Raw genomic sequence first — 21956 nt, forward strand, 5'->3', positions numbered from 1 at the left:
AAATACATATATAAAAATCCCCATGATCTCAATTAGCAGCAGTGTGTATGCATCATGCCGGCGCCTTCCCACGGTCCTCGCTAGTACCTGAAACACATACATAACAACTTGTAAGCATAAATGCTTAGTGAGTTCCCCAGTATACACTTACACATATACGCCTTTCCAGGCCCTGACCTTCCGGTCCAAAGTACAACGCCTTCCGGCCCATGAGATAATTGCCTTCCGGCCCATAATATTTTGCCTTCCGGCCCGTAACATATTGCCTTCCGGCCCGTAACATATTGCCTTCCGGCCCGTAACATATTGCCTTCCGGCCCATAAACATATGCAATACATAGTACAATTACTTAAACACATATAGCACATATATCATATATCATACCTGACCTTTCTGTCACATAATACATTGCCTTCCGGCCCATAAAACATACATAGCATGCATAGCAACTACCTTTTCAATTATAGCATATATATAACACATAACATATCCGACCTTCCGGTCACACATAGGTACCCTTCCGGGTACAGTATAGTGAGAAGACTCACCTCGTGGTAATGTAAGCTATCAACTCTTGAAACTACTCGCACTCGATCCGCCGATCTGCAGACTCCCTATAATACCATATACTCTTATTAATACTCTTATCATTCAAGACAACTGACCTTAAGAATTTACATGCAGGTCAACTCTGGTCAACGGTCAACTTGACCGGACTCGTCGAGTTCAAAGGCGACTCGGCGAGTCTAGACGTCCTCCCCAATTTTCCCTGTTGCTCTCCTTTCTACTCGTCGAGTATCCCTCTTGACTCGACGAGGTCCTCGTGGAAGAATCGCGGGGCCACCCCAACTCCACTCGCCGAGTCTGAAGAACAACTCGGCGAGTCCCAGTGAATCTTCAAGCTACTCGCCGAGTCTGCTCATCCGACTCGGCGAGTCCATGCCATGCAGTCGATCAACTGCTTCCTGAAACACGTATGATCCCGAAATACACACTCATGGGACTATCTGGACCTCTAAACATCCTATTACTGGGGTATAAACACTTGGGTAACAACATAATAATCCATCTAATCATCAAATGGGTTCTATAAACCCTAATTTCATTTACATGTCAATCACAGAAGAACGAAATCCGAGATATTACCTGATTGATGCACTTTCTGTGTCCCCAACCCTCAGAACGTGATTCTCTTGCTGTTCCTTTAGCTAAACCTTCCTCTTCCTTGCACACAACTCTTCCAAACCCAACAATGGTCCTCAATCCTTGCTCCAGATGCACACAATCGTTCTAGGGTTCTTCTCAGTAAGCAAAAACGAACAATGACGGCCTAAGAGGCATTATATACGTTCCAAACTAAACGGCTAGGGTTTCTGCTGAACAGCGTCGAGTCGCCGAGTCCATATATGGACTCGTCGAGTCCAGTTGCGCATCCGCGACCAAGCCTGTGGTCCTACTCGGCGAGTCAGGCACCAACTCGCCGAGTCCCTTCCTAAAATGTCCCCAAAAATAGTTTAAAACAATACCTGAAATTCCGGGCTGTTACACTAATACCTCTACTAGGACTTTGTTTTAGATATCTTAACACATGCATAACAATATCCAAATGGGATTTTCTTGGAGAATGCATAAATTGATTGAGAGTTTGAACAGTAAAGGAAATATCAGGTCTAGTTATGGCTAAATAAATCAACTTGCCTATAAGTTTTTGATATTCGGTTATATTACTCAGTAAAACATCTTTTACATCGATTCCTTTTCCAGATATATTAAAATTCAAATCTAAAGGAGTTTTAACTGGTTTACAAGCTAATTTCCCAAATTCATGAATTAATTCCAAACAATATTTACGTTGAGATAGACAAATTCCATCATCTTTATCAAACACCTCAATTCCAAAAAAGAACTTTAGCTTCCCTAAGTCTTTAATCAAATATTTAGACTTTAGGAAATCTTTCACTTTAGTAATTTCAAGCTCACAATTTCCTGTTATAACAATATCATCAACATATACAAGTAAAATAACAATAGTACCACCTGTATTTCTAACAAATAATGAGTAATGATTTATGCTTTGAACAAAACCAAACTCAAACAAAGAAGAACACAGCTTTTCATTCCATTTCCTAGGCGCCTGCTTCAAACCATATAATGATTTTAACAATTTACAAACACGAGTATCACCAGGAGTGTGATACCCTTAAGGAAGAGTCATATAAACATCCTCATCAAGATTCCCATAAAGAAAAGCATCCTTAACATCAAGTTGAAACAATTTCCAAGAATAATTGACAGCTAAAGAAACAACAACCCTAACAGTAACCATTTTAGCTACAGGAGAAAAAGTCTCCTCATAATCTATACCTTCTTTTTTACTATATCCTTTAGCTACAAGTCTAGCTTTATACCTTTCTACTTCACCATTAGATTTGTATTTAATTTTATACACCCACTTGCACCCAATGGGTTTACAATTAGAGGGTAAATTAGTAATTTTCCCATGTTTTATTTCGATATAAAGCTTCCATTTCCTCATTCATTGCAGTTATCCAATTTGAATCAATAGAAGCTTCAAAAAAATTCTTAGGTTCAACTGTTTTATTCAAGTTTGAAACAAAACAAAAATTTTCAGGACTTAATCTTGCATAATTTATAGTTTTTTCAATACCATATTTATATTTTCCCTCAACAACATAATCACTAAATCTAAGTGGCATCCTAGACTCTCTATGAGACCTTCTATCAGAACTACTACCAGATGGTTCAGTACTTTCAAAAACATTTCCCTCAGAAATATCAGAAACACCTGGACCAACCTCCTGAGACTGAGATGCTTGTGCCATGCCATCCTGGCTACTATCACTAGCAACCACAGGAGAAAAAGCTGCACCAGCACCATCAGTCTGGTGGCTAATCTCAGGAGTTTCAGACACAGGAACTTCATCCATATAGGATGATTGAAGAATTTCATCATAGGGACTATAAGGCATCGGGTCATTAACAATAGAATCATTAAAAAATGAAAACAAATTTTCATTAATTAAATCCTTCTTCATTTAATATGGAAACACATCCTCATAAAACACTACATCCCTGGAAAAGAAAACAAAAGAATTATCAAGATTATACAACTTATAGCCTTTCTTTTCATTAGAATAACCAATAAAAATACATTTTTCAGATCTTTCAACAAACTTATCCGATATATTTTGCTTAACAGAAAAACATAAACATCCAAATACTCTCAAATTCTCAAATTTAGGTAAACACTTGTAAATCATTTCAAAAGGAGACTTTCCTTTTAAGACTGAAGTAGGAAGCCTATTTATTAAAAACACAGCAGTCAAAATTGACTCGCCCCAAAAATTAAGAGGTAATCCAGATTGAAATAAAAGAGACCTGGCTACATTTAAGAGATGTCTATGCTTCCTCTCCACAACACCATTATATTGTGGAGTATAAGTACAAATAGTTTGATGTGAAATGCCATTTTTATCAAAGAAATCTTTAAACTGAGAATTAACAAACTCAGTACCATTATCAGATCTAACAACCTTAAGACTTGAATTACAATGATTTTTCAAAAAATTATAAAACATAGAAAACCAATAAAAAACTTCAGATTTAGATTTTAACAAATATACCCAAACACCTCTGGTGAAGTCATCCACAATAGTTAGAAAGTATTTGAAACCATCAGTGGTAGCAACTCTATAAGGGCACCAAACATCTATATGTACTAAATCACCTAAAGAAGTACTCTTATGTTCACTCAAATGAAAAGAATTCCTAGACTTCTTAGCCTTGTGACAAACATCACAAGGAGGAAGAGACTCAGTTCCAAAAGACAAAACATGTTTAAGAGAATTTAAAGACTGAATAACAGGATGACCCAACCTATTATGCCATGTTACTTTGGAAACATAACAATCAATCCTACTCATAGAAGCCATATTACCTGAAGAGTAAGAGTCCTCAAGATAATATAACCCTCCTGATTCACTACCAGTCCCCACAGTCACCTTGGACCGTGAATCCTGAACAACACATTTAAATTCATCAAAAACAAGCTGACACTTATTATCCTTACAAAGTTTGTGAACAGAAAGTAAGTTTACATTGAATTCAGGAACACCAAAAACATCAGACAAAACAACCGAATTAGACAGTCTCATATTTCCAATTTTATTAATCCTAGCAGATGACCCATTAGGATGATCCACTCTAAGATCAAGTTTTGAAACATCAACAATGTTATTAAGCTTAAAATCATTTTTGGTCATATGATGATTTGCACCAGAATCAACAAACCATTTATTATTAGTAGACACAGAAGAGTTACAACAAAGACCTGCCATATTTGCAGACACTTCACTTGTTGAAGATTTCTCATTAAAAAGACTGAGAAACTTGTTATATTGCTCACTCGTGAGAAAAAAACTTTTCAAATAAATTGTTAGTCTTAACATCCAAATCAGAAGAAATTGAATTATTAGAAGAAAACATCTTATTAGGATTTCGAGATTCATTTTTGAACTTAAAATCTTTAGGAAAACCAATGAGCTTATAACATCTTTCGATAGTATGTCCCTTAAGACCACAATTTTTACACTGAAGATTAGAATTTCCACGAAACTTATTCCGTTTTTGATCATTAAATTTACCAACAAAAGTAGTAGCTTGAGACATAGTGGAAGTTTGTGAAACAGAACCTCCCTTCTGATGTGATTCTTCACGAGAAACAATAGAGAAAGCAATTTTCACATTAGGGAGAGGTTCTGTTAACAAAATGTGACTTTTAACCTAACTGAATGTATCATCTAACCCAGACAAGAATTGCATAAGTTTCATTAATTTTGAATGGTTAACAAAATCAGTTGAGGCTTCACATGTACACTCGGACAGGTTAATTAATCCTTCAAACTCTTTCCACAAAGCATCAAGCTTACTGTAATACTCAGAGACAAACAAACCATTTTGAGAAAGTGAATTTATTTTTTGGTGTACATTGAAAATAACAGAACCATCAGCCTTAGAGTAAGTTTCACTCAACTCAGACCAGATATCAGAAGCGTTATCACTACAGGCATGATTAGCATACAAAGATTCAGAAATAGAACCAAGAATCCAAGAACATACAACACCATTAACACGTTCCCATTTATGAATTTTAGTTTCATCCTCACTGGGTTTAGGAAAAGTTTTATCAACAAAACCTAACTTATTCCTTCCTTTCAAGGCCCTAGTCATAGAAATTTTCCATATTCTATAATTCTCAGTTCCAGTCAATTTAAAACTAATAACAGAAACAACACCATTATCAGAAGGATGTAAAAACAATGGATCATCAAAATCATATCGTTCTGGACTTTTAGATCTAGATCCAGATGGAGTTTCCCCAACCATGACTGATACAAGTTACAGAAAATCAAAATTGTGTTCTCTTGAATATGACTATACTAAACCAGATTCTGACCTCTTTCAAGAAACAGACAAGCTAGTATAATCGCAAGACCACAACCTCAATAACAAGAACTGTAAGAGTCACAATGCAGCAAGATGAACAAACAATAACACAGAAGCACCCAAGAAAATAACCTGAACAAACAAAGAACAAGCGTGCGAATACTTACAGAACTCCACCAATAACGCTCTACAAGCTGCAATGTAGTTTATCTTTAGATCTACACAAATAGAATCTAACACTGAAGAAGACAAGCATTCAAATGCCAGCAACCACCAAACACCTCAGATTGCACCGTTTGTAATCTTAACGTTAACTGTCGCTTGACGTTGGCCGTCAGAAAACAAGAAGTTAACCCTAACGTTGCAGTCAAGCGATCGTTTACTCTTAAGATTGACAGTGTCTGAGTGAGTTTAAACCGTCGTTTTTATGAACAACGTGAAATCCACCTTAAGCCAAACGAGTTGAAGCAACCGATCGAACAGGGGACACAAAACTACTAAGAGAACTCAAGAACAAAAACGAGATCTGAAAACCCTAACTCAAAAAACGAGAAATCAACAAACGACGCAGGAATAACCCCGCTCTGATACCATGATAAAAACTCAAACAACAAATCTAATCACAACATCAACAGATCTTTTATTAATAAGATCCAGTTGGTTTTCAGGAAACTTACAAATCAAAACCTCACTACATAACACTCACCCTCAAACAAAATAGACAACAAGAACAGATTACAGAGTTTACCAACTAAACATTTAATCAGAACAAAGAGCACTAGATTTTACCAAAACCCTAATCTGAAGAAGACGGAGACGAGAGAATGGAGAGACTCGATTAAGTGTATGCTAACTGATTAAGAACCTAATCTATTACACTAACCACCTATATATACATCCGGTTCAACCCATAAACCAAACCTGTAATATAAAGATCCGCACATGCTTCCAAATTCCTTTTAAATGAGCTCCAGTACCTACACTATTAAGATAATACACAACAGACCCAAAACTAAAAACACCTTTAAACCTTAAGGTTATGACCCAAGTAAAGTAGCCATTTCTCAATGTTAATCTTGCTCATAAACATATACTTTTAACAAGGCAAAAATGAACTAGAAATGTATAAATATATAAACAGAGAGACTAAACCGAGTAAAGCAGCCCTTTAAACCTTGTTAATCTTGCAGCTTTTTCTCAATGTTAGGTAGTGTTTGTTTTTTGTCTGCAGATCTGCGAGACCTCTTCTGTCTGCGCCGTGCAGACCACGCGCAGACATTAGTCTTCGCAGACTGTTTGTTTTTTTGAAGACTGCAGACCTAAAAATGTCTGCGCGCCTTCTTCTTGGCGCAGATGTGGACCAGAGTCTTCTAACATCTTCAGACATCTTCTAGCCTAAAAAAACATATATATCTTTATTTTTTTAAGTTTTTTTTCAATTTATATTTTTTCCAACTTTATTAATGATAAACAATTTGAAAAAAAAAATTACAAAACTTAAAAAAAACATTTGACGATACAAACATGATATTTTTAACAAATTTATAAATAAAAATTTATTATAATAATAGTCGTTGAAGTTGTTTATATAAATATGAACAAAAAATCATAATATATTCTTATATTTTTTTGCCAAAATTTTGTAAAACTTTATTTAATAGAGTATCATCAGTTTCTCGAGAAAATATTTATCGTACGTTTTTAATAGATTTTAATTGAAAAAATCGAAGTTTATTTCCATCTATTTATGTATCAAATTCTTTGATCACTAATTATAATGTTTAGTTATAATTTTACAATCAAAGTTGTTCGTTTTAATCAAATATGTATGTGAATTAATACCATTTAATACATAAAAGTTGATCTAGATTCGTTATATATTTATAATAAAGTCGTAAAAATATATAAAAAAATCGATTTGAAGTTTTAAAAAATCAGTTTATTTAGATTTCAGTTTATTTTAATAGCCCGCATATGTTAAAAAAACAAACAGTCTTCTTTTTTCAGACTGCAGACGTTTGGTCCACTTCTTCTACTGCAGAGGTCTACAGATGTGGTCCGCAGACTGCAGACATTTTGTCCCAGAAAAAACAAACAACACCTTAATCTTGCAGACACCTCACTTGTTGAAGATTTCTCATAAACATATACTTAGAGTTATGACCCAAGTAAAGCAGCTTTTTAAACCATCCAGTTATAACACCGTATTTGGCGTAATATTATTCATATCCCCAAAATGAAGGAATAAATGAAATAGTATTGGAGAAGAATAATGAAAGAAATAAAAGAAAAAATAAAAAATAAAAAATAAAAATAGGGTGGAGTTGCTCTAAAGATCAGGGGACCTAGTTAAAAGGCAAATCAAAACGACGCTATGATAGTTATACAAATTTTTAAGGAACCAAAACCATAAAAAAAATCACATGTTAGACCAATGATAGCATCAGAAAAAGAAAAAAAGAACGAGCCTATACGTTTTTGTAAACCACAAGACAGCTTTTGCAATTTACTTTTTTTTAACATGTAATGTGATATGCAGTAGACGCGGCCATAGCGGGTCTTTTCAGAACAGTGTTTTTAAGTAAAAATTATTATAATAACATAATTTCATAGTCATATTTAACAAAATAAATATTTATAAAAATATGTGTATAAAATATTAAAGTATTTTAATTGAGCTAGATAGTAGTGCCGTTCTCATTGATCATTTGCTGGTAGTTTACAATTTTCCTGAATAAAAATAACCATTTGTACAAATCCCAAAAGCATAACATAAACCATTATACAATTTCTTCCGGGGCTCCACCAATCTTGATCTTCCCGAATCCGAAAATTAAAAACAAACCCTAATTAACTTCGATCCAAATTAATAGGCAAATACAAAGATCATAGATGAGTCATAACGACTACATTCCTTGATAATTTCATGTGATGCTCTAAACTAAAGCTGCCCAAATGAATGAGCCAAATACGCTAGCGTTCCAACCAAGGGTGCATTTGTGTACGTCGCCGGTTCCGTTTGGGAATAATCCGACCGTTCATCTGTATAATGGTCGTGTCCGTCGGGTCCCCCAACGACGGCTCCGACGAGTATGTTTGGGTTTGGGTTCTCGGTATGCATGAAGGTGAACCCCGATCCGCAATCGATTTTCGCTGGATGTGCGGAGACTGATGGCAGAGACGAGCTCCGGTGGTGAATCCTCTTTGGGTATCTTGAACCATATCCCACCATATACGACATCTTCATCGGATTGTCACCCAGCAGATAATCCACTTGTTTCTTGGCAATGGTTCGGAGCCGCCGTGGGGTCACAATTGCGCCACCGCAGTTCACAACTTTGTGTGCTTTGGTCAAGAATTTGGCGTATGTTACCAACAAGAATGTGGTCGAAGTTACATACTGCAGGTTACTGTCATCCATCTTGAACAAAAGCCCTCCTGTAATTACATCCGTCCACCGTAGTGTCGTGTCAGAGACGATTTCAACGTGAAAGAAAAAAAAAAAAAAAAAAAAAGGAACCTGGTGTGTATTGGGTTTGAGAATAGGGGGCTCCTGGAACAAGTGAGCAAATGAAGCTATCTGCATGACCCTTGTAATCATGGAGAGATTGGACCTTCTGGACAAGAAATGCCTGCACAGTAGACGTGCCGAACATAATTAAAGATCATATGATAAGCTCATGTGTTATTACAGAAGAAAAACGTTGGGGGATTACTTTTGAGAGAAGAATCTTGGCCCCAGCATGCTTATTGTCCCAACTAAAGGTATTATCACTCTCATCAGCACCAAGTGTTACACCATTTGCTTGAATGTAGTTTAAATATGTTCGGCTTCTTGTAGCTTTCTGCAACCATGCTGCTCCCCACAATAATTCATCCTTTAACAGAAACAAACAACCTCTTTAATAATTCACATTTTAACACCCTTTAATAATACACAAAATTACCCACGAATTTACCTGGTATCCAGAATATGAGCAATAAAATGGGCACACGTAACTCTTGAGCCCATCGCTATAGGAACCTCTGTACTTGTCGGCAAACGCAAACACCTGTTTGTAACATGAACAAAGATAAAAATTCTGTTTCTCGAGCTCCAATTAATTTTTTTTTTTAGTAAGAATTGGAAATTTTGCATTTGGTTACCCTAATGGCCCTTTTAAGGAGGACCCTGGAGTAAGCGGGGTCGGACTTTCTGAAAACCAAAGACGCAGAAGCAAGAGCAGCAGCTGTTTCAGCAGCAACCTCGGTCCCTGGATGGTTTCTGTCGATCTTCAACACTGTTCTTTCGGTATCCATGTCTTCAGGTCTTTCCCAACAAGCATGATCTTTGTTTGCGTCGCCAACCTTCATCATTACCAACAAAATTTCATTCAAAATCAAGAAAATTAGCCATAGATCATGTGATGTGTCGTCATCTTGATTTGGATTTACCTGAACGTAAATGGTGTCTGGTTGAGCGGTAGCTTTGAGAAGATAATCAGTCCCCCAACGGATGGCTGTTTTCGCATTTCCTAACTCATTTTTCATCAACCCACCAAATTCAATAACGCTCCATGACAGCATTGTGGTGGTGAACGCCATAGGAAACCCAAACTTGATATTATCCCCTGCATCATAGTATCCACCTACTAAATCCACCTGCATTGTCAAGTTACCACACAAATCAGTCATAAAAAAAGAAATTCTTCTTCGGAGGCTCCATCGTTGTTTATGAACAAGGAAGAAAGGGCATACTTTCATGGCGGATCCGTCTGAAAGTCCAGAGTTTCTCCTCCAAGTCATTCTCTGGTTGGGAGGAAGTTTGCCTGACCTTTGGCCTTCAAAGAAAAGAATCGATTTGGTGAAGGCGTCTCTGTAGTTGTGAGAGGCGATGCGACGGTGGTGGACAGCGGAGGTTGTGGCAAAGAACAGGGTGAGTAGGAGGAAGAAGAGGTGGAGGACAGGGGAGGAGGAAGCCATAGGTGTTGGAAGAAAAGCGCAGAAGGTGATGAGAAGACGAAGGACTCGTCGCTCTTAAATAGAGAAACGAAAAGTTGCCTTGGAACGTCCTGCTTCCTACAAACAATAAATCTAAGACAATACTCACTCCTCTCCATACATGTTTAATCATTTTATTTAGAAAGCTGTTATTTTGGAATTTAAGTAAATAATTTAATATGTATTTGAAAAAATACTATATTTTTAGCAAAAATAATCATTTAGTACGAAATTTGTATTAATAGACCAAGAAAAAAACATTTTTTCTGATAAAAAATTACATTTTAGACTAACATTCTGGATTTCGGATTGAATTTTCGGAGTTCGGAAAAAAACTCGGGAATTTCAAAAGCAAATATGAAATCTGATTAACAATTTCATAATTTCGAGAAAAAAAATCATATCTCACTTAAATCTAATAAAAAAGTTAAATAAACATACAATATAGTATATACCATATTAAAGCATAAAATCAAACATTTAATTGGAAAACAGTAACATTAAGAACTTAAAAATAAACTTTTCACATATTAAAAGAGAGAGTTCTTTTGAAAAAAAATAAGGGAAAAATCTCAAATTTGAAGATCAAATCTAGAATGGAGCATCGAAATAAATGGTTATTTTTCAAAAACTATAAAAAAGTTTTATTTATTTATTATTATTTTTTTAAACGGCAAATGTATTATTCTCCTAAACTACTTCTTAATTCAACTTATGTCCACTACAAAACTTTAACCCTCAACTACAAATAGAAACACCAAAAACTTAAAAAAATAGTTAATGTTTTAATCACAATAACAATAACATTAATAATAATAAATATACATTTCCAAGTACCACATTCATTTGAAACTCATACTACAACGCAAAAGTTTTTTAATTTATGTATATTTATTAGTTACAACTCAATAATTTTTAACTTATGATTATTAATTAGTAATCATTAATAAATTTTTATTTTCCTTTCTTTTATAAGGTTGTAAAGTTTTGCTCATTAAAAATATTATACTTAATTTATTAGATTTAAAATATTGTTGTATGTAAACTATTATCAGTTTAAACCTACAACTTTTGAACAGTTTGGACAAAATAATTAAATTGTTAATTTAAATATAATATTACAATGTCAACTTAAAAATAAATTTCAGTTCCACTTAAAAAACCAAAGAATATTTTGTAAATAGTTAAAGGTGATAAATTGTAGTGATAAATGAAAAAAAACTAAATTGTAATTTCAATTTATTAGTTTTAATATATTGTTGAATGTAAACAATATCATTTTAAAGATACAATTTTGGAACAAGTTGTATAAAATACTTAAATTATTGATTTAAATATAACAGTATAGGATCAATTTAAACATAAATTTTAGTTTAACTTAAACAACCAAAAAAATATTTTACAAATAGTTAAAAGTGATAAATTGTAGTGTCTTTCTATTAATGATTATAAGTTGGTTAATAAGGTTAAATAAATATCAAACCTAAAGTGTAATCATAAATATCTTAAATTTCAATTTTAAAATAATATCTTTATTTTTACTTATAAAGTTATGTTTTTAACTTTTAACACATTATACTTAATTTATTAGATTTAAAGCGTTGTTGCATGTAAACCATTATCAGGTTAAAGCTACAACGTTTGAACAATTTTGATAAAATACTTAAATTGTTAATTTAAATATAACATTACAGTGTCAACTTAAATGTAAATGTCAGTTCCACTTAAAAAAACCAAAGAATATTTTGTAAATTGTTAAAAGTGATAACTTTTAGTGATAAATGCAAAAACTAAATTGTAATTTCAATTTATTAGTTTTAATATATTGTTGGATGTAAACCTTTATCATTTTAAACATACAATTTTGGAATAATTTGTATAAAATACTTAAATTATTAATTTAAATATAACATTACGTGGTAAACTTAAATATAAATTTTAGTTTAACTTAAATAACACAAAAAATATTTTGTAAATAGTTAAAAGTGATAAATTGTTGTGTCTTTCTAATAATGATTATAAATTGGTTCATAAGGTTAAATAAATATCAAACCTAAAGTGTAATCATAAATAACTTAAATTTCAATTTTAAAAAAATATATTTACTTTTACTTATAAAGTTATGTTATTAACTTTTAACATATTATACTTAATTTATTATATTTAAAATGTTATTGCATGTAAACCACTATCAGTTTAAAGTTACATCGTTTGAATAATTTGGACAAAATAGTTAAAATTTTAATTTAAATATAACATTACGGTGTCAATTTAAATATAAATTTCAGTTCCACTTAAAAAAACCAAAGAATAATTTGTAAACTAGTTAAAAGTGATAAATGCAAAAACTAAGTTGTAATTTCAATTTATTAGTTTTAATATATTGTTGAATGTAAATCATTATCATTTTAAAGATATAGTTTTGGAATAATTTGTATAAAATACTTAAATTATTAATTGAAATATAACATTATATGATCAACTTAAATATGAATTTTAGTTTAACTTAAATAACCGAAAAAAGATTTTGTAAATAGTTAATACTGATAAATTGTAGTATCTTTCTAATAATGATTATAAGTTGATTAATAAGGTTAAATAAATATTAAACCTAAAGTGTGATAATCAATAGCCTAAATTTCAATTTTAAAATAATATCTTTACTTCTACTTATATAGTTACGTTTTTAGCTTTTAACATATTATACTTAATTTATTAGATTTATATGTTGTTGTATGTAAACCATTATCACTTTAAAGCTACAACTTTTTAACAGTTTGGATAAAATTCTTAAATTGTTAATTTAAATATAACATTATAGTGTCAGCTTAAATATAAATTTCAATTGTAAATAGTTAAAAGTGATAAATTGTAGTATTAAATGCAAAAACTAAATTGTAATTTCAATTTAATTAAAATATTTCTTAAATATATTTTCATAATCATGAATAGTTTTCAAGGAAGTAGCTTAAAATAATTTGCAATAACAATAGTTAAAAATAATTCTATATAAAGACTAGTTGTGAGACTCATGTGTTATATGAATTAATTAAAAAAAAAGTTAAATATAAATGTCAAAATATTTGAGAACATTAAATTTATAAGAAAACAAGAAATGTAATTAATTATTATAATGGAAATGTTTTTTTTTTTATCTTTTAAATTTAAACGAATAATTTAAATAAAGAAAAGAAAGAATGAGTTTTAATTTTGGTAATTTTGAAATTAAAATATAAGTTTATTAATGAAATTAATATCCATTTATTTCTACATTTATTTCAATTGTTACATTAAAATATTATTTGGAATTTAATAAAATAGAAAAACTCAAAAAATAACATGTGGAAAAAAATTGATTCAAAATAACCACAAAATGATATTTGGGAAATTAAATGAAAGTGTGACAAATGGTAAAAAAAACCTTCATTTATTAGAAAGGATTATATCGTTACCTTTAGAATCAAAAACAATGTTTGATGTTTAATGATAGAAATTAAAATATTAAGCAAATAAATCTTAAAAAATTAATTACAAATAACAACTATAAATAACATTAAACCATATATTATATTTAATTTTATTAATTTGTAACTCGCAGGTAGAAGTCATTTAAACGATTAAAATTATGCAGTTACATTAGATGCATAAATTATCATATAATTCAAAATAATCAATATATTATATCAATTTAATATTCGAATTATTATATAAAATTGAACAACACCGTTATTGTATGTTTTAAAAAAACATATATTTGAAAATACTTCAGCTATATATGTATCATAATGGGAGACACATATATTATTATTAAATTATCTATGAAATCTCCTCAAGGGTTGTATATCATTAAAAAATTTACTTTAAACTTTATTATTTTCTAGTTAATTATTTAAAAGCAGATTATGCGAATTGTCTCTCGTGTAGGTGTCAAAAAGTACACTCAGTCCCTATTTAAAAAAGTTAACTAGGATTGTCTCCGGTTTGTTATTTTCTTTCGCGGTTAGGCCCTATCGTCGTTAGTTGTTAGGGGTTCCCATTTAAATGACCCACGTGCCTTGCACACAAGAGTACTTTTTGTCTTTTCAAGTCAAATACACACATACACACACACACACTCTCTCTCTCTCTCTCTCCCTCTCTCTCTTTCTTTCTCTTTCTCATCTGCGTTTATATCTCTTCCCCCCCCCTCCTACACACTCTCTTTTTCTCTCCATACGAAGGTGGTTTATCCTTACAAACCCTGATTGAAGTGATATTCTCACCACCACCAGTAGCACATATTGGTTTTATATGTTTTTTTGATTTGTAACCAGTAGCCCTCATAAAATCGCAACTTGATTTAGGGCTTATTGTTTTTCCTATTCGTGATTTAGGGAGAAGGAGATGAACCAAATTTATGGGTTTTTTTTATTTCTATTTTGTATGCATGATTTAAGGAGATGCTTAATCTGCAAGCAATAAAGAACACAACATCTAACACATGGTACAACCACGCACAACCTCATAACTAGGGGATTTTGATTATCAATTAAAACAAAAAATTACAGTGAAATAAACTAAATGAAATTCAATAATAAAAAGTGACTTCAATTATGTTGTGATTTTCCTAATCATGCAATCAACATCAACCTTGTTATTTAAGATGTGTTCTATCTAAGATGGTATTGAGAAAAACTAATAAGATCCAATACATTCTCTTTTACCTAATTAGTTAACCAAAAAAGCTCTTCAATTAACCCTAACTTTTTACTGATCTAGTTAAACAAGCTTTTAATTAAATTCAGAAAAGCAACATTATGATTTGTGTAAAATATCCAACAATATTCAATACTTCTTACAAGTTCGAAAACATTAAAATATGAAATTTCAATTTATATCCGATATAAATCACAATATAGAACCAATTTGATACTTGTTACTTATTACCAGTTTATTATAACAGTTATAGATTCTCTTAACTGATTAACTAGAATAATTAAACCCTAATCAGGTGAACAATTTAAATAGAATCAAAATCAAACATTCATTTAGATCAAAACTGAAAAACATAGACTGAACCATACAATGAAAACCAAGTCTAATGATTGATTACATGAAAAGTACTAATATATGCAGAACTGAAATGTAGGGTTTAGCCAGACATGGCTAAAATACGATCTAGAACAGTAAAAAGAGACATTAAATAGCTAAATCTCACTAAACTAAATGTATAAGATGATCCACAGCCTTCAGATCTTCAGAAATTGATGAAAACTAAGAGAAATCGCCTAAAAAAATCATCTGTAAAGGGTTTTTCATCGTTTGGGAACATTTGGGGTTTAAACCAATTAAATGTGAGGTATATATATGAACCAGCAACAAAAAACATGAAAAGTGAAAAAAAAAAGGATTAAATTTTTGGGAAAACATGATCGCTTTGATTGTGTTTTTCTGAAGTCCTAAATTCACTATTTAATGAAGTACGATGTTGTTTTGTGCATATTTGACCAAAACATGACCGTGTTTTATGGAGAAACACGATCGTGTAAACTCTACGAAGTCCTAAAATTTGTTTTTTGTCCTAAAAAGTTGTGAAGGAGAAGCACGATCATATGGTGAGAACATGATATGTTAAACTAAAAACGAGCGTTTTGAAATATCTGAAAATGACATAAAAACATGAGGAATACGGGACCATCACAATACCTTCCATCTTTCATCGACTCCCAATTCAGGAAGAAGCTTGTTGATGTGAAGTTCCAAAACAATTTTAACTTTTATTTAAACTTTATACCTTAATTAGATTTGCAAGTGAAAATAACATATTTCCTAGTTTCATGTCCTGAAGTCTATATAATTAAGAACCTGGCTTAACTTATCCTTAAGAACCCGACACAGCCTAATCATCTTTCGCTAAAGCAATCAACCCTCCCGTAGGGGTCAGGGCTCTACGCTTCCACTTTTTATGAGAATGACAAATATCATATCACAAAGGTCTTCACTTGACAAATTTGTCTTTGCGATGGCTTCTAATTTTATTGAACTTAAGTTTTTGTATCTTTGTCTTTAGCTTTGAGGTTCTTCAATTATTAAACTACAAAATTAATCGGGTACCACCGAATTTGACAGTTTGTACTCATCACAAGCTTGGATGCGACAATTTTGCTCACTTATTCATTTCTTTGTTGACTATGTGGATCTGATATAAGGTTCTCTATTACCGCGAGGGTAACGCGTGCCAACAAATAGTGCTATGTTTGTGGGTTCAGACTTGTTAATTAAGGTTCTTTTTAAACATTAAAAATCGAATAATTATGAAACTGTTATTACCGCCCACGCAGTGTTTTAGTATGTCTATTCTTTTTATTTTTACAGTCGGCATCTCAGATCACTGTGTTTTGCATCCCCTAGTTATGAAAGTTGCTTTTACACTTCCAATATTGATTATGTCGTTTCAAACTTTTATTTTTCACCTTTGTGGAGCTATCAAATGTAAAGAATTTCTTCATCTCATGTAACTTTTCCCATAACTTTTTCATATGTATATTTTTTTAATTTTTTCAATTTTTATGCAGAAAACAAACACTAAAATAACTAAGATAAAATTGTTTGGGTTTCTTTATATATAATGCAGAAAAATAAAAACATAAACAAAAAATATTTTTTGACTTTTCTCAAATTTTAATATGCAAAGGCAATGCAGAAAATAAAATGCAAGAAGGAAATCAAAAAATTTAACAGAAAAACTAAAAATTTTAAAATTTGTAACAAAAAAATGCAAAATTGTCACACTAACCCCCTCCCTAAGCTTAAAATGATGCATTGTTCTCAATGCTCAGAGACGAATAAAAAGCTCAATAAAACATATAAAAACAAAAGGTTGTATCTAGGAAAGAACATACCTGATATGATTGTAGAAAATTCTGATTTTGACCAAGATGTTGGCGAAAAATATGATTTTCAGCAATTTAGTAGATCCTCTGATTTCCCCAAGCTTTCTTGGAACTGTGATCACTCTTTATTTAATGAAGAAAAATAAACTACACATCAGGCTGCCTATCGGAAAACCTCCCTTTTTTTAAAGTCGTTGGCTCGACTGTGCCCAACCAAAATTTTAATTGGTGAATGTGGGGCTCGTCTTCAACTCAGCTCTTTTCTTCCTCACTCCAGATCCCTTTAGATGTGACATAATTGTGAGATCTGGTAGTTTCACACAACTCTGAAAAGTCCTCAGATTTTTATCAGATATGTTTTTGTTCAGATTTTTAAGTCTTGTTCTTTTTTTGATCTTCTTTCTAGAAATAATCTTCTCTTCCGCAAGCTTTCTTCTTGTTAACTTCTTTTCAGATCTCACCTTATCCTTTTCATCCCCAAGCTTTCCTTTTTTGTTAGCTTCTTATCAACTCCTTGTAACGTCGTAAATTTTCAAATCAAAATTTTCATTTTAAACCACATAATTCTCATAACATATCTCACAAAAATCCCATTTATTTAATTTACAAAACGCATCTCCATAATTGTTTGATTAATAATCCAGGATCCTCAAAACATAACTTTTTCTATGGTGTGTACAATCGAACCGGCACCTTCCCGCGATCTTAAGAAGAACCTGAAACACATATCACATAACACTATAAGAACGAAGCTTAGTGAGTTCCCCAAAATACCACACATATATCATTAGCCTCTCATAGCTAAACACAGATAAGACCCTCCGGTCAATGTATCTCAGTGGGACCCTCCCGTCCTAAAACTCAGTAAGCTTAGAATAATACACAACATAAATCACAAAGACATAATGCAGGATATCACAATACTCGATATAAGCACATAAGACCCTTCGGTCACACAAAGGTTACCACACTAGGTAAGTATAGTGAGAAGACTCACCACGGATGATGAACAACTCCTAGAGATGTTGTTGCTGCACACCGGCCTCTAACACTGGACCAAGATTCACAATTAACCAATTAAGATCTAAGTCCAAACCCTCACTCTTTAGGTCTAAAGGTAGTCCAATAACTAGCCCATCATTAACCAAAAACTCATTGGACTCACCAAAGCCCAATAATGAATGGGCTCTCCCGAGGCCTAACTCTTAAGTCCAAGTGACTAACCCAACTCAAGGGCCCAAGGCACACACACACACACACACACACACACATATATATATATATATATACACACACACACATACACACATATGTATAATCCTCTAGTCCAAAACTCTATTGCAACAAGCCCAAACTCCAGGCTCAACACTCAAGGCCCAAAATGAGACTTAGCCCAAAAGTCCACAATGAGGTTACGCGGGGCATACCTCCATTGGCACGCTCAACGTACTCACGAATCTAGAAATACTTGAGTGAAAGTAGGAACAAATCTCTATGGACTTCATCACAACACTTCCTAAGATGTTGAGTGGATACAACACTATTTGGGTAGTAATCGATCGTCTGACTAAGTTCGCCCATTTTATGCCAATCAAAGAAACAGACAAGATGGAAAAATTGTCTAGAATGTATATCATGGAGATAGTTGGACTGCATGGCATGCCAACATCTATTATCTCTAACAAAGATAGTAGATTCACATCCTGATTCTGGAAAACAATGTAACGCGCATTAGGAATACGTCTCGACATGAGAGCAACCTACCATCCACAGACAGATGGTTAAAGTTAAAGGAATATCTAAAAGCTCGATGATATGCTCTAAGAATGTGTGGTAGACTTTGGAGATGCATGGGATACACACCTAACTTTGCTTGAGTTCTTTTACAATAACATCTACCATACTAGCATTAAGTTTGTGCCATTCAAAGCATTGCATGGTAGGAAGTGATGTTTACCAATATGTTGGGTAGAAGTCGGTGGCACCTAATTAGAAATGAAACTCGCAATAGATACCTGATTATAGGACCGAAGATCATTCATGAGACCATGGAAAAGATCGTTCAGATCAGAGAGCGATTAAAGACCCCTCACGATCGTGAAAAGAAATATGTTGATTTCCGACGGAAACCCCTTGAATTCCAAGTTGGATACAAGGTCATGTTGAGAGTCTCCCTTTGGAAAGGAGAAATAATATTCAGAAAACCGTGCAAACTCAATCCAAGGTACATAGGACCTTTCAAAATCGTTGCTAGAGTGGGCCAGTTGGCCTACCGACTCGCATTATCTCACGAGCTTAGCAACGTGCACAAAGTCTTCTACATATAAAATCTCAAGGACTGTATCTCTGAGAATGCACTTATGATTCTTCTCGAAGAAATTTGAGTCAACACAAAACTCAATTTTGTCGAGGAACCAATTGAGATCATGGACCGATAGGTTAATAGACTGAAGCAGAGCCGCATTCTCTTAGTCAAAGTACGATGGAACTCTAAGAGAGGGCCATAGTATATGTGAGAACATGAAGACCAAATGAAGAACAAGTACCCTCACTTGTTCGATAACATTCCAATCACAAGCTAAGTTTCAGGACAATTTTTCCTTTAATGGGGGTAGGATGTGACAACCCAGAAAATATGTCACCAACATTTGTTAAAGTTTAGAATATCAGAATCATATAATAGGACGAAAATATAATAATGCGATGTATGAATAAATATATTTGATTTTCGTACTTAACTCATACCATTTCGTCAAATATTAGGCTAAAAAAATAAGTGCGCGAAAAATCATGTCATATTATGACCATGTTAACATTTTTAGAATGTACACATCAATGGGATCCAAGAAAATATAAACTTTGTAAATAAAAATTTACTACACATAAAATTTAGAAAGTCAAAACTAGAAATATAATGGTTTACTTATAGCAAAAATCACCAAATGAATAATCATAATACTTCTCAAAATAGGAATTATGAGACAAAGAACGCGTAAAACGGGACCAAGATGAGATAGTTATGATATTTTTAAAATCATAACGGTTATAAAATATAGACTAAAAATCAAAGTAAAAATTAGCCGAAACGTCTAAACTGAAAGTTGTAGTGTACGTCGAGACCTACACAGAGATATAAGAATCGTTAAATATGGAGCTCATACATGGGAAGTATGGAATTTAGAAACTGAATTCTCATCATATGTGCACTAATATGTGTCACACATGGCACGCTTTTCCGATGTCTAGAACCGTTAGGATATGGGTGATGTGGCACACTATAAGGAGGACATGTGGCAACTCCCTGATGGAGCCACGTGCACAACCTACACGGCGTGATGCACAACGTACGCCCTAAAAACATGTTATAATAGCATGCTATGATAATCTAGTCCGCACACCTCCACACATATCTCCCTCCCTCCCTCCATCTCTCTCGCTCTCTCCCTCTCTGCCCTCTCGATTTTTGTGCCCCTACCTCCAAAGTGACCCTCAAGTTCCGGCTTCCCGATTCTACCATACATTAATGGTTCATGCTTCAAGGGTAAGTTCACGTCCCCACTTTTATAGTTTTCAAACCTTTTACTAGTGGGGGGGGGGGGGGATGTATGTTATACTACTACTGATTTCACAATTATTAATAACTATATATAATTAGTTATATATATTTATGCCTAACATAATAGGGTAATAATATGCTTGTTAGGTACCCTGCCCAACTTTTATGTATTATTTTGTGTAGTTATCATGCTGACTTACCCAGATTGAGAAACATAATACCTAGTTCGATGACTGTGGACCCAATATGCTTGTTTTCATATGTTGTGTGGTGGTATTTTGGGGGAACTCATTGCACTTCGTGCCTACAGTTTGATTTCATGATTTCAGGTACATCAGATGATTGGGGTAAGGTGAAGGTGTGATTGTGCACATCATCCTTAGATACTTTGTTGATTGAGGATTTTGGGATATTATGATTTATAATTATGGCTTTCCGAAACTATGTTTTGTATGAATTATGTTTTATGTATAAATGGTTTAAAAATTAAAATTTTTATCATGATTTTCGGGACATTACAAGTTGGTATCAGAGCCCTGGTTTGAGAGAATTGGATGAGTATTCGTCAAAATCCAGACTCAAACTAAGGATCTATAAAAACTTTCAAAATAATTTTCAAAATAGTTTTCAAATGGTTTTCAAAAGTAACCAAGGAAGGATGAGATGTGTACGGTCAGTCGGAGCGAGGAAGTATAACCTATGATACATACACTTTTAATTACTTATGATATAACTACATGCTAGTTGTAGGGTAGGGATCTTCAGGAATTGCATGGCAAAATTTACTGTATTATGATGCCTTATTCGTAGAGTTTTTCTTTTTATATGTTTTTTGCTTATTGCTTGTCGGACTCTTTCGGGTGTGAATTAACTACTAATTAAATATGATAAGTCACATGTTGCATGATTTAAATAATTTAGCGTGAAGGATTTGGTCATATTGCGCACCTCTTGTCTGATTCCAACTGTTATAGGGTTGAATCTTTTAATATAAGATTATTTAAGTTATGTCGCATGTGATTGTATTCATGAAGTACTTAACTAGCACCAATAGGGGTCTTTGGCAGCTAATGGCAGGGTG

General features: G+C 32.9%; 2 protein-coding genes across 2 annotated transcripts; both read right to left on the reverse strand.

The window, feature by feature from the left end:
* Positions 1–4423: 4423 nt before the first annotated feature.
* LOC145014811 (uncharacterized) lies at positions 4424–5407 on the reverse strand. The gene is made up of 2 exons (XM_078973250.1): positions 4951–5407; positions 4424–4779 (listed from the first exon to the last, which is right to left on the reverse strand). Exons 1-2 carry the CDS (start codon positions 5405–5407, stop codon positions 4424–4426), a joined length of 813 nt encoding a protein of 270 aa, XP_078829376.1.
* Positions 5408–8134: 2727 nt separating this feature from the next.
* LOC145014944 (endoglucanase 17-like) lies at positions 8135–10506 on the reverse strand. Its single transcript, XM_078973392.1, has 7 exons — positions 10205–10506; positions 9902–10108; positions 9614–9814; positions 9427–9519; positions 9184–9345; positions 8988–9099; positions 8135–8905 (listed from the first exon to the last, which is right to left on the reverse strand). Exons 1-7 carry the CDS (start codon positions 10427–10429, stop codon positions 8409–8411), a joined length of 1497 nt encoding a protein of 498 aa, XP_078829518.1. The 5' UTR covers positions 10430–10506; the 3' UTR covers positions 8135–8408.
* Positions 10507–21956: the final 11450 nt, after the last annotated feature.

This window comes from Lactuca saligna, chromosome 9 (assembly GCF_052625555.1).
Source record: "Lactuca saligna cultivar CGN05327 chromosome 9, ASM5262555v1, whole genome shotgun sequence".
In the NCBI taxonomy this organism is placed as follows: Eukaryota; Viridiplantae; Streptophyta; class Magnoliopsida; order Asterales; family Asteraceae; genus Lactuca; species Lactuca saligna.

Excerpts from the sequence above, each read along its gene's own strand:
- LOC145014944 (XM_078973392.1), bottom strand. The coding sequence starts at position 10,429 with ATGGCTTCCTCCTCCCCTGTCCTCCACCTCTTCTTCCTCCTACTCACC. Across the intron at positions 9,346-9,426 it reads GCTCATATTCTGGATACCAG|GATGAATTATTGTGGGGAGC; the intron begins GTAAATTCGTGG and ends TTTCTGTTAAAG. Across the intron at positions 9,100-9,183 it reads CCAAGATTCTTCTCTCAAAA|GCATTTCTTGTCCAGAAGGT; the intron begins GTAATCCCCCAA and ends TCTACTGTGCAG.
- LOC145014811 (XM_078973250.1), bottom strand. The coding sequence starts at position 5,407 with ATGGTTGGGGAAACTCCATCTGGATCTAGATCTAAAAGTCCAGAACGA. Across the intron at positions 4,780-4,950 it reads GTTTGTCTCTGAGTATTACA|AACCTCTCCCTAATGTGAAA; the intron begins GTAAGCTTGATG and ends TTTTGTTAACAG.